The 13254-nt window shown below is 36.8% G+C and overlaps 1 protein-coding gene across 1 annotated transcript; it reads left to right on the top strand.

Moving 5' to 3' along the window:
• Nucleotides 1–3012: 3012 nt before the first annotated feature.
• On the top strand, nucleotides 3013–11861 carry LOC111464358 (cycloartenol synthase). Its single transcript, XM_023108533.1, has 18 exons — nucleotides 3013–3422; nucleotides 3784–3969; nucleotides 4155–4244; nucleotides 4491–4685; nucleotides 4758–4842; nucleotides 5497–5663; nucleotides 5744–5932; nucleotides 6162–6275; nucleotides 8269–8391; nucleotides 8472–8594; nucleotides 9032–9130; nucleotides 9967–10023; nucleotides 10108–10154; nucleotides 10246–10389; nucleotides 10607–10784; nucleotides 11102–11182; nucleotides 11336–11419; nucleotides 11565–11861. Exons 1-18 carry the CDS (start codon nucleotides 3201–3203, stop codon nucleotides 11679–11681), a joined length of 2301 nt encoding a protein of 766 aa, XP_022964301.1. The 5' UTR covers nucleotides 3013–3200; the 3' UTR covers nucleotides 11682–11861.
• The last annotated feature ends 1393 nt before the right edge of the window (nucleotides 11862–13254 follow it).

Genomic DNA, 13254 nt, shown 5'->3' with positions numbered 1-13254 from the left:
TTCGGGTTCTTATTGTAAGTACTTAGGTCATTTGGTTCTGCTCTTGACTTGTGAGTTATTAACATGATCTATGACCTTGGTCCCAATCTTGGTTATGGCATAAGGGTCTTACTATTATGGCTTTGGGTTCTTGTCTTAAGAACTTGGATCTTGATCCATGTTCTAGTCCTGGATCGTTGTCTCATTCTTGCTTATTTGTTCTGTTCTTGTTTCGTTCTCCAAGATACTTCCCCTAGGATTTACGGTACGAGTCATGAACCTAACGACCTGTGTCCAAGGCTTCATAGGTTTCAAGTGACACAGTCTGAACCTACGTCCAAGGCTTCTTACGTTCCAAGCGATGTAGTCTAATTCTACATCCAAGGCTAGCCTTGTGATGGTCTGAATATCTATGCACAAGGCTTCATACGTTCCAAGCAGAATAGTCTGAATATTTACGCTCAAGGCTTCATATGTTCCAAGCAGCGTAATCTGAAAACCTGCATTCAGGGCTTGTCCTGTGATAAAGCCTAAATACCTATGCCCAAGGCTTCATACATTCCAAGCGACATAATCTGAATACCTGTGCTCAAGGCTTCATACGTTCTAAGTAGCTGGTCTAAGTTATGAACATGTTGTACCGTGGGAGGTCTTAGAAGTTTCTGAATTTAAGGACCTCGATCCCTTATTCTTGAGCGATACCTAGCATTTTTCCTACCTTAGTAGTTGTAGAGCTTGTGTAGTGTTTTCCTTGGTTCTCCGTCTTAAACATATAATTTCTAAGGTTCGTAATTTTTGGAAGAATAAATCATCATGTCTTAAGCTCTGCATAACTTAGTAACATACGTGAGTCATTTAGAATGTCATGAAGTCATGATGAGTTCTTTAGATAATTCTAGAAGAGTCTTGAGTTCTAGGAAGAACTATCTGAGGTATTCCCTTTAAGCGTTTCTTAGGCTCTAACTTGATTTAGGATTCAAACTTCTCTCATCTAACTTGAAATCTTGAATATACATTTCCATTGGAATAGACCTTATAAAAATTAATAATTCATTTGGAGGATATTTAGACCTTGAAATACCTTAAGAGTTCCTAGGGGCATTTTGGTCATTTTACTCACTAATTCTTGGCCACCAAATTTCATATATATTATCTTAACATGTCATATTAGGCTCAGAATTAAAATTTCATGGGTAGAAAAATTCATTTAGGGAGTCATTTTAACGTTACTGAAATCTCGAGAGTAATTTAATCGGTTTAGGGCCTTAACTCTCGATTCTTAGTGTTTTTCTTCCCTATATCCTTAAATCATACTTTTTTTTAGGTTTATATTAAAATCCGATTAATTTTTACTAGTATTTCTTAAGAAACATCCATTATGGCTACTTACCTCATCGTCGACGTTCGGGACCTCTGTTCTCGAGCTTCCGATATCTAAATTTCTCCAAGTTTTCTTTATTAGATTCATATTTAAGTCTAGTTTTAGGAACCATAAACAAAATTCATGAGAACCGGTTTGGAAGAGATCCAAATTAATATAAAAAAAAAAAAAAAGTAAAATGGTCAACATATGGCTTTCTTTGACTTTTCTAAAACTCGCGTCGAAAATATTTACTCGACGAGGATGCTATCGATATTGGTTTTGAATTTCAACCGTTGGATCTAAAGAACATTGAGTCTTCTCGAACATATTCAAATTTCTCCCCAAAAAAGTTAGAATTACACTCTTGTTGTATTGGCATGAGATTTAAAAGGATCCATTATGTGTATCACATTAAGCAACGTTCAATAATTTTCTTATTAATTTTCTAATTAATTGCATCATTAGGCAGATTTAAAAGTATTATTGAAGCTAGCCCCAACACAAATTCATACAACTGTTAGCAGATGAGATTAGGTGAGACCCTGCCCCTTATCCATGTGACCATCAGCTTTCCACGTCATTTTATTTCCAAATTTATTATTTTCCATTGCAACGTGTGGGGTTTTTAAAAGATTTAAAAAAATAATAATAATAATTAATCCGCAATAATTTTTATTTCTAGGATACTAATTTTATTTAAGTATTTTAAACTGATTTTAAATGATATTGATGTAATTATTAGTTTGGACGTTGAATTAATACATCCTCTAAAATTTAGCATCGTCACTATCTGTTTTATAGTCGAAACTGAAGAATATGAACTCATCACATTCTTCGCTGTTCTGGTGCTCAATCTTGGGTCTTAGGTGTGGGTTGGAATCATGATAAAGAAGGTTCGATGGTTGTGTAATTTCCAAGCAGAAAGTTGTTTACTTGCAAAGTCGATAGGGTTCTATGCTTCGCAAAGTGTTTAATGATGCGTCTGTAATAGCCTACACATAGGTCCCAAAAAGAATGCGTTGCCCTCGACCCTCTTTTCAGTAGAAGAGGAGCGGATGAAAGGGCTTGTTTTCATTAACATTTAGTGAAGGTGCATAGCTTCTTTGAATGTCCCGCTATTGACTACTACATCTAAGGACTGTCATTAAAAGACAATCATATTTCTTGTATGCTTGATCGTTTAAGCTTTCGTCTCTTAGTCAGCTCGTAGGACTTAGTATCCCAATGTTTATTGTGGAACCATTCAAACATCAATGGTGTTCTCCTTCGCCAACACCCTACCTCGCCCCGATAATTTGCTCCATAGTTGACCCCTGTTCAATTGGATGGCAAAATGGTAAATATCAAAACTCATACATTAGGATTAAAATGAGCTATGGTGGCCAATATTGCAAACGAGGGTAATTGTTCATTTACTTATCGTCGTTAGACTCTCGTATATTACTGAATGAAAGAAGGAAAGGAGCAGTGTATTTATAGCCCTCATCCAGAGAGTATTTTAATGAGAGCCAACAAGGAAATCCACTTTTGAATGAACTATTATTTTTGCGATATTTTAACGGAGTGCACTATGTGAAAAGTCTATTTTGCCCCTATTCATTAATGAAATGAATTAATTTGCATTAAACTTTTGCCTAACTTTACCTAGCATAAAGTTCTAGCCTCCCATGGTTGTATTCTCTTTAGACTAAATAAATTAACCTCCAACACAACCCTCCGCCCAAACAGCATCGAAGTTGAGGAAGATGTGTTCAAGATGTGTTCAACGCTGGGAGTGAGTGGCTTGGTGAAGCACTGAATGGATTCTTCTTCATAAATAGAATTCAACAACCAAAATTCTTTTGCAATCCAAACCATAATGTGGCAGCTCAAGATTGGAGCAGATACAGTGCCTTCCGATCCTTCCAATGCCGGCGGATGGCTTTCAACTCTCAACAACCACGTCGGCCGCCAAGTTTGGCATTTTGATCCCGGACTTGGCTCCCCCGAGGATCTTCAGCAAATACAACAGGCTCGTCAGCGCTTCTCCGATCACAGATTCGAGAAGAAGCATAGTGCTGATCTCCTCATGCGAATGCAGGTTCCTTCTCCAACTAAACATTAAGCTTTGAAATTTGACCGCACAGTTCCTTGATCCATGCCGCTTTTCTGTTCAACTGGCTGATTTGGCTATAAAGAAGTCTACTACTCATTTTAATACTGAAAGTGACACTCATGAATTTATGGTATTGAGATCCGCAAATTGTGCTCCCACCCCCAATTGTTGCTAATTGGATTCATAGCAGCGCTTTGAGGAATACGCAAAAGTTTCACTTCATTGAGCAAGGAAATTCTTTACTGCTTAGGAAAGGAAGAGAGGGTTTTAGAAAATTGCAGTTTTTCTTTTCTTTTTACTACTATGTTTTGGATGAGGGATTATAGCTTTAAGTTTCTAATTGCAGTTTGCGAAGGAGAATTCGTCCTTTGTGAATCTACCGCAAATCAAAGTTAAAGATAAAGAAGACGTGACAGAGGAAGCAGTAACGCGCACTCTAAGAAGGGCTATCAATTTTTATTCAACAATCCAGGCAGATGACGGTCACTGGCCTGGTGATTATGGCGGCCCGATGTTTCTAATACCTGGTTTGGTAAGAGAACAGCTGCGAAGCAGCATTTTCTATATATCTGACTTCATAGATTATGGTGTAGTTTGTTCTGAGCTTCTAGGAACATGTATGGTACAGCAATAATGCCAATTTTCCCCATCCCTTAAATGATAAGAAACGATGCATTGTTAACCACGTACATTGGTATGTTCGTCTACCAATTGCAGGTCATTACTCTTTCCATTACTGGCGCCTTGAATGCGGTCTTATCTACAGAACACCAGCGTGAGATTTGCAGATATCTGTACAATCATCAGGCAAGGTTTTAATTTTTAATTTTGTTATTTCTTCTTCTTCTTCTTCTTCCATGGTTGGCTTAGTATCCACTAAGGACTAAGGTAAATGGTAAAGGAATTTTACTGGAAAACGGACAATTATGCCTTGTTGAATTGCTTATTTTTTAGGTTTATGGTGTAGAAACGGCTAGAACAGAACTAACATTAAGTTCCTTAGCATTTAGAAATGAATTAAATAACTTAAAAGGATGTTTTATGTCAATGCAGAATAAAGATGGGGGTTGGGGTTTACATATTGAGGGCCCAAGCACAATGTTCGGATCTGTGTTGAATTATGTTACTTTGAGATTGCTTGGTGAAGAAGCTGAAGATGGGCAGGGTGCTGTGGACAAAGCACGGAAATGGATCTTGGATCATGGTGGTGCAGCTGCGATTACTTCTTGGGGGAAAATGTGGCTTTCAGTATGGTCTCAAGTCTCTGATTCTTTGTTTTATGATCCAAGTGTTGATGTAATTAATGTTCACTGGTGACAGGTACTTGGAGTATATGAATGGGCTGGAAATAATCCACTTCCTCCAGAGCTATGGCTCTTGCCTTATCTTCTCCCTTGTCATCCAGGTCAATCATCATTCCCTTTTGTTAATGAAACACAATCAGCTTATTCAAACAGCAATATATGTTCTTATTCAAACGATGATTCGAAGGACATTGTTCCACCCATTGTTGCTGCTTCGTATGTAATCTTGTGTGTGTGTTTTCTTTCAACTTCAAGCAGGAGCCTAACCTACCTAATGAAAGAGAACTTATTTTGCACACTACAGCTTCTAAAATGTGGAGGAAACCCCTTGTCAGACCTTATTTTTGCAACAGAGAGAGAAATAAATTGAACTCCATTGCAAAATCCAAAAGCATTGTAGAATTTAGAGGATAAAAAAGATAATCGAAATACGCCATTTCATTAGTGATATGAGCACATCTTCTCTTCACTAAATACCTCAATCTTCCTCTTGATTTGTTTAAATGTGTGATCAATTAGAGTTTTATTCCTGAATGCATTTTTCTTGTTAGTTAATAACATCTCATACATACACCTTTGAATTATCAGATTATACCACTAGGTATTCAGTGTTTTACCATTGCGAAATGAACTATTTGAAGTTCAATTCTTATCGTCTCTTTTTTATATCTTATTTTCAATGCTTTTATAGTAACTTTATCATCTGTTCATGGCTGCTAATTTTGTTGGTGACTCCTAATTTTTTCATTTGATAGGAAGGATGTGGTGTCACTGTCGAATGGTATACTTGCCTATGTGTTATCTGTATGGCAAGAGATTTGTTGGTCCTATAACGCCTATAATTAGATCTTTAAGGAAGGAACTTTATCTTGTTCCTTATCATGAAGTTGATTGGAATAAGGCTCGAAATCAATGTGCAAAGGTGGGTAAGGAAAATGTTGAAGATCTCTCTGAAAGATGCCGTTTTTTGATGGTCACAGTTTGCTTTGCCATTGTTGTCAGGAAGATCTGTATTACCCACATCCGCTGGTTCAGGATATTCTGTGGGCTTCGCTGCACCATGTATATGAGCCTCTTTTTATGCACTGGCCTGCAAAAAGATTGAGGGAAAAGGCTTTGCAGAGTGTAATGCAGCATATCCACTATGAAGATGAAAATACTCGGTATATATGCATAGGGCCTGTCAACAAGGTATGCTTTAGGAACTATAAATTATGTTTTACATGAATAACAGACTACTTTTTTTGGATATCAAAAAGAAAAATATGTATATAAACTAATTTTGTGGCCATCTACGAAGTTCTCATTAATGAAACAATTAGGTCAGCTCTTTTCTTCTGGTCTTGAACTCACCTGGATGGAACTCTGTGTTCTATAATTTTTCGCATGGAGGCCTTGATTGTCTACTTCTTTTGTGCAGGTGTTAAACATGCTTTGCTGTTGGGCGGAAGATCCACATTCAGAGGCATTCAAATTGCATATTCCTAGAATCTATGACTATCTGTGGATTGCTGAAGATGGCATGAAAATGCAGGTTCACAAATAACGACAAATTGCCTCTCTGAATTTATGAATCCTATTTTTTTCCTACCAATTTTCTCAATTATGATCTTCGAAGCAAGATGGCTATACTGAAAACGGTTTTTCTTCCTATCATTCATAGAATATGTGGTCTATACATAATGATGTAAGGGGTATAAGAAAAAAACACGGTCTTTCATTTTCTTGTGGAAGTATGGTTTCTCATAGTGAGAAAGAAACATGGAAATGAAAGAAACGAAAACTCCAAAGAAAAGAAAAAAAAGGACTAAGATCCACTATTTTAAAAAATAACGTATCACCCAAGAGGAATCTCTGTTTAGATTAATTCCTAATAGTGCTGCTTGAGATCTCACGCTAGTCCCTCTCAAGTTGGTAGCTAATACTCAATCAATGCTATGTGTCACAACCATACTATGAAGAGAGTAGATTGTAACCCTCACGTCGAAACAAGCCTCGACGACCTTCAAGTGGCGCCCATCCAACCACGCGAGGGCCAATATAGAAGAATGCCATGATGCGAATGAGGAGGACGGTGCATCATCCAACACACCATATAATGTATGCATTGAAGAGGAAAGGGGATAAGCAAGATAGGGTCAAGGAGTAAACATGAGCGTTCACATATAGGCTTGTTGAAGGGCCAGGTAGGGCCCCCGGCCTTAACCTCGAAAGTCGGGTCTCCGAAGGGAATTTGGATATGCGGTTTTGGAGCCAAGTCCGTTCATATGAAATATGAAAGTTCGCCAAATTCGATGCCAGTCGGACATCAGACGAATACTCCACGACACTGTATGTCCGTTCGCCAAAATCATGTCTACACCCATCAATTTGGACATGCCTCAAAATGTACCTTAGAGGGAGGAATTGTGTTAGCTCTCCACCACTGCTGGGCCTGAGCGAGCTATCCTGTGGCATATGCATGTGATACAATGAGGGCAAGCGTTTCGAGACGAGTGTCTCGAGCGACTTCCTTTGAAATGAGTTTTTCAAAGATAGTACTGGGCGACACAGGTGCACTGGTATTGCGCCCTAGCCCATGTGTCGGAGGTTGGATTATGCATCGGCTATCTGGTACAGAGTTCGTAAATGACATGGTATGAGCATGAGAGGGCCAATGTCTTGATAGAACCCGGATGGATGGATGTACGGGATGTCTTGATGTTATGAGCGACAAGTGGGCTTGCTCTTGATGCTTGATGACATGTCCGAGTGAGCTTGGATGGCCGATGACACCCCGTGACTTGGGATGATGTCAAGAAAGGAGGGCCATATTAATTGGGAACCAAGATGGTGTTGGATCGACGTTGCACACAAGAGACCTTGACTTCAGTAAAAAACAAGGTCGAGCCAAATGACTTGACCTAGTGTAGAGGCAAGTCGGTTGTGTCGTAGATGATTGAACATACACGCGCAGGTGGCGTGTGTGGCTGAACAAGCTTGGATTCTACATGAGTGATGTTCGGTTGACGAAGACAAATCTTGCTTAAGGTCCAAAAAGTCATAAAGCCGGATGAAAAATGAATATGGGGCTTGGGTTTCTCTCAAGACTGATCGTGAGCGTGTCAAGATCACGACAGCACTCGGTTGAAAAAGTATGACTGAGACACTATGCACAAAGGTTGCCTTAGTGAGTCCTTTAGCAAGTGGGTCTACCAATTAATATTTCGCAAGTGGGTCTACCAATCGAAAAGGAAGGACACTAAACATTATTCATCCAATTGGAAGTAATCTCTCAGCGGATTGTTTGCACTACAGTAAGCATGAGCTGGTTGTGATTTCTGAGCATGCCTTGTTAGATTTTAGAAGAAAAATGTTGAAAAGGAAGGAAACTAAACATTATTCATCCAATTGGAAATTATCTCTCAGCGGATTGTTGCATGAGCTGGTTGTGATTTCTGAGCATGCTCTATTAGATTTTATCATCACCAAGCAACAGTTGGAAGTTCCGAAGATATATCATACATGTCTATGTTTGTTTACTGTAGGGTTATAATGGAAGTCAATTATGGGATACTGCATTTGCTGTTCAAGCCATCATTTCAACTGAGCTCGTTGAAGAATATGAGACAACTTTAAGAAAGGCGCACAAGTATATAAAAGACTCCCAGGTTCTTATTAGAAGGATTTCTTATTAATTTCGCGTTCTCCTCTTTGCTTGTGTGTATTTGTTCAGTTTTCTACTTTACAGGTCTTAGAAGATTGTCCTGGAGATTTACAAAGTTGGTACCGTCATATTTCAAAAGGTGCATGGCCATTTTCAACTGCGGATCATGGATGGCCCATCTCTGACTGCACTGCTGAAGGTTTGAAGGTATGGATTTGTTTTTATATATAAATTTTTAGTAGAGTTTACCACTAAACCTGTTTTTAAAATTTATTTTTTATATGATTTGGTAGTTAAAAGTTTAATTCATATGGTAATTATCAATTATTTAGACCTTTAAATTAGTAAAAGATATGAAATAATTCAATCAAAATGATCTTATAATTTTTTTTCCCAAAAAACTATGATTTTCTTTTTGTTATATGTAAAAATATTTTAGAGTATTAAACTAAATGGGGAAGAATACTAATTTTTCTTGAGGAGGTTTCTCATATTCAGTCTGACAATCTGTAATGAAGAATGAAAATCCACTAGAGTGGGAAATGAAAATTTCCGGCATTGCTTCACCTTACCATCCCGAACAATTATCAGACATCATTGGCCATTACTTTTCTTCAAATAATGATATTTGTCTATTTCTGCAGGCTGTTCTTTTATTGTCAAAACTTCCTTCAGAAATAGTAGGGAAGTCAATTGATGCACAACAGCTATACAACGCTGTAAATGTCATCCTGTCCTTACAGGTAACCGTGGTTAATGTGCCTTGATGTAAGATGGTTCTGAATTTGGTATGGTTTTGACTTTCAGCTGAAAAATTTCCTCCCTCAAGATCCACTCCTCCAAGCTTTTTGCAATCTTGAACCTAAATGTCTATTTCTTGGCATTGATCCTATGTTTAGTTTTGACTAGTGAAGTCTTGTTGTCTAATGGGTGAATTGATAAGATTTTCATTGAAAGATGTTTCTGTCGTTGATCGAGTACTCATTAATGCAAGCTGAATCACCACCAACCAAAGACTTTTTTCCAGTCAACCATTACTCTATCAAAAAACTTATGCGTGGATGCCAATTGATGAATTTCTTTCTTTAGATACTTTTAGCTCACAAGATCTGTCACCCTTGTGTCTTATAGTGGTTCGTGTAAAACCTACTTCGAGGTAGGCATAGTAACTAAACAAACAAATCGAGTTAATTGACCCCTGTGGCTACTTCAACCTGCGTGACAAATGGATATCGAGTCTAGTTCTTCATTGTCTCCTGTGTGCCTACTTCAAGTAATCAGGGTTTATGGCTGTATGCTTTTTTAATAATACACGTAAGTGTCTATTGGAATTGGATGCTGATGGGTTAGACTTGTATAACAAATATATGGGTTAGGTTTCGTTATAGATCTCTCTGGCATCACCAGGTATAACATATATCATTTTCTTCGTCTTTTTAATCTGAAGGTGTACTATTAATTACCCTTGAGTTCAAAATAATTTAGGCTTCTTACAATCCAAGCATACTCTATATATTTATTCTTCAAATCCAAGTTAATTAGCCATAGCCTTCCTTTAATCCAAGTTATTAGCTTGCAGAATACTGATGGTGGCTTTGCAACTTATGAGTTGACCAGGTCATATCGGTGGCTGGAGGTAAATAAATTAATCCTTATCCACGTTATTTTGTTTCCCTCTTCGTGTAGCTTGGATTACTTATTATTTGCGTTTAATTTTCAGCTAATGAACCCTGCTGAAACTTTTGGCGATATTGTCATTGACTACCCGTGAGATTTTGAAACACTCGTGTTCATTGTTTTAGCCTTTTGTTGTTGTATATTAGTCTTGAATTTGATGTTAGACCAATTGAATATATAGATATGTCGAGTGTTCCTCAGCAGCGATTCAAGCACTTGCAGCATTCAAGAAATTATATCCAGGTCATAGAAGGGATGAAATTGATAATTGTATTGCTAAAGCTGCGGACTTCATTGAAAGTATACAAGCAACTGATGGATCTTGGTTTGTTTCAATTTCCTGGTTATATTTTTAAAGTTAACTTGATACGTTTAGTCCCTTTATACATCCTTTCATTTGCTCTATGAAAGTAGGTTTTCCATCTTAAGAAAAAGTATTTAGTCTCTTTGAATGACTTTTCTACTAGAATGGTATTGTTGTGCTATACTATACTGTGACTTGTGAGCGGCATAGGCTGATATATTATATGCATGAACTTTAGGTATGGATCTTGGGGAGTCTGCTTCACCTATGGTGGTTGGTTTGGGATAAGGGGGCTGGTCGCTGCTGGAAGGAGATACGATAACTGTGCTAGCCTTCGTAAAGCTTGTGATTTCCTGTTGTCCAGAGAGCTTGCTGCCGGTGGCTGGGGAGAAAGTTACCTTTCCTGCCAGAATAAGGTTGTATCAATTATGGAACTTTTTTTCACCTTCATTAGCATTTCTACTCATTTAAAGTCATTACATTCAGTGCATAGGCATTTTTACAAGGGGTTGAACAAAATTGTCTATTTTTTCAACGGAGTCAAACTTTGGCCTGCTTTTATGTTACGAGTCACAGCCAAAGTTCCCCAATGAATTGGAATTTTGGGCTACTTTTATGTTATGAATTATATAACCCACTACGTTTGCTGGATCATGAGATCATGTGAAGCGTGACTGATTTTTACCTTATTTTTCCCTCTTCCGTTTCATGAATCTTATTATCATTTGAACAGGTGTACACAAATATTAAAGATGACAGGCCACATATTGTCAATACTGGTTGGGCTATGTTATCCCTCATCGATGCAGGGCAGGTATTTGATATTCATTGGTTTCCTTCAAATATTGGTTTAGCATGATTCGTTTTGCATTTACTTCATATTGGGTATAATTTGGTTACTTCCTAAGATGTTTTTAAGCTTTTGATATCAACTCATTGTAATGATTACAATTTTTCTGGTGGTTAGTCTGAGAGAGATCCAACACCATTACACCGTGCAGCAAGGGTATTAATTAATTCTCAGATGGAAGACGGAGATTTTCCTCAAGAGGTAACTATGGAATTTACTCTCTTCAGTTAAATTACTAAAAAATGCAGCCTGGTTTGCAGTTACCAATATCAAAGAATGTAAGCAACACATTATCTAGAATTAGTGCAGTATTTGTGTTTTTAATTTATAGATTTCTTTGTTACAGGAGATCATGGGTGTCTTTAACAAGAACTGCATGATTAGCTATTCAGCATACCGTAACATTTTCCCTATATGGGCCCTTGGGGAATACCGTAGCCGGGTACTGAAACCCCTTAAATAGTATGTATTGCTACCATTGTGTCAGTCATAACAGCATTTACAGCTTGTTTCAGATTCATATGGTTTCTTCAACTCTTCTAAATTCAATCAGATGAACCAATGTTTCTTTATTACCTGATCTAGTTGCAGGAGTGCAGATATTTTTTGGGTTCCAATAATGCAAATGATAATGAAATTTTTTTATTTCATACTTTCATTTACCATATTATTTTATTCCATAAATTATGCCTCATTTGTTTTTGTTTATCTACTCGAGAAGATAGAGTCCCACGTACGAGAAAAAGTAACAAATATTGAATGAAAGTAGTATGAGAATTTGTTGGTTTTGGAAGCATGTATGTTTAACAGGGTTCCCAAGAATGCAAATAACTCAGGTAAAGTGCTTGAACAATTAAAGGATTACCTAGATAAATGACTCATTTTTAAGAGTCGAATTTGAAAGAATGACTAGTTGATATTGATACGATGTCTAGACATTTATAATTTGAATCTTCAAATTAGAATTATATGAATTTACTTGTAAGGTAGATTCTTAGATAGGAGAAAATGAAACGAGGGAGAAGTACCTTGAGTCATTGTATAAGTCATTCTAAGCTTAAGGTACCTTCATTTTTTAAATAGGTATATTATTATAGTCATATTGAAAACAAATCTTTGGTCGACTTCTTCGGTTCGTTTGTTTAGTTTTGACCATTTTAAACTTGTTTAGAATCATTTCTGGTATAACTAAACCTAGAAAAAGTTAGTATAGCTATTGTTTTAAACCATTAATGATATAGCTTTGTTTAGGACTTGTTTTATGATAGTTAAATTATGTTGGCTCCATGAATAGACTTTTAAATTTGACTTTTAGAATGAACGAAATATCATAGGTGAATCTAGATTTCGATTGAGTTGCATCTAGGAATATTCAACTCTAGATTTCGATTGAGTTGAACCTAGGATTGATCAACTAGGATGAGCTTAAGAGCAGTAGGGTTGAGCATAAAACTGTAAGTGAGCTTTTAGAATGCTTACGAGTTTGATTTGATGAAATTGATTGAAGCATAAATAACATGTATCATGTGACTATTTTTTACATATTGTTATTCATATTTTGTGACGCATGTTCTTGTTTGTTGAGTATAGTTGTTATGTTATATGATCATGTTTATGCCTTGTGAGACATCAAGATGCATCATGTATGATAAACATGAATGAAATACTATGATATGTGCACGTACGTCTCATATGAAATTTATGTTTTGAAAAGAATGAAAGTATTATATGCATCATTTTATTGAATCACGAGAGTTTATGTATGTTGTCTGTCATATAATCATGGATTAGTTCTCCAGTATGTTACGTGTTTCTTTAATTCGATATGGAATCAACCTAAGGAAAAGTTTGGAACGGATTACCTTGATGAAAACGGATTACCTGATCAAGATGAAGAGTAAAGAAAACTCATTTCTAAATTCGTGATTCGAATCATTCCAAAAAAGGTTTGATCAATATTACTTGAATGACTCTAATATGCAAGTTCTAAACACAAGAAAAACCCAACTCTCAACCAATCTAAAAAAAAAAAGGTC

This window comes from Cucurbita moschata, unplaced genomic scaffold (assembly GCF_002738365.1).
Source record: "Cucurbita moschata cultivar Rifu unplaced genomic scaffold, Cmos_1.0 Cmo_Scf00030, whole genome shotgun sequence".
Lineage (NCBI taxonomy): Eukaryota > Viridiplantae > Streptophyta > Magnoliopsida > Cucurbitales > Cucurbitaceae > Cucurbita > Cucurbita moschata.
Note: the sequence above shows the minus strand (reverse complement) of the source record. Positions and strands in the feature narration are given on the sequence as shown.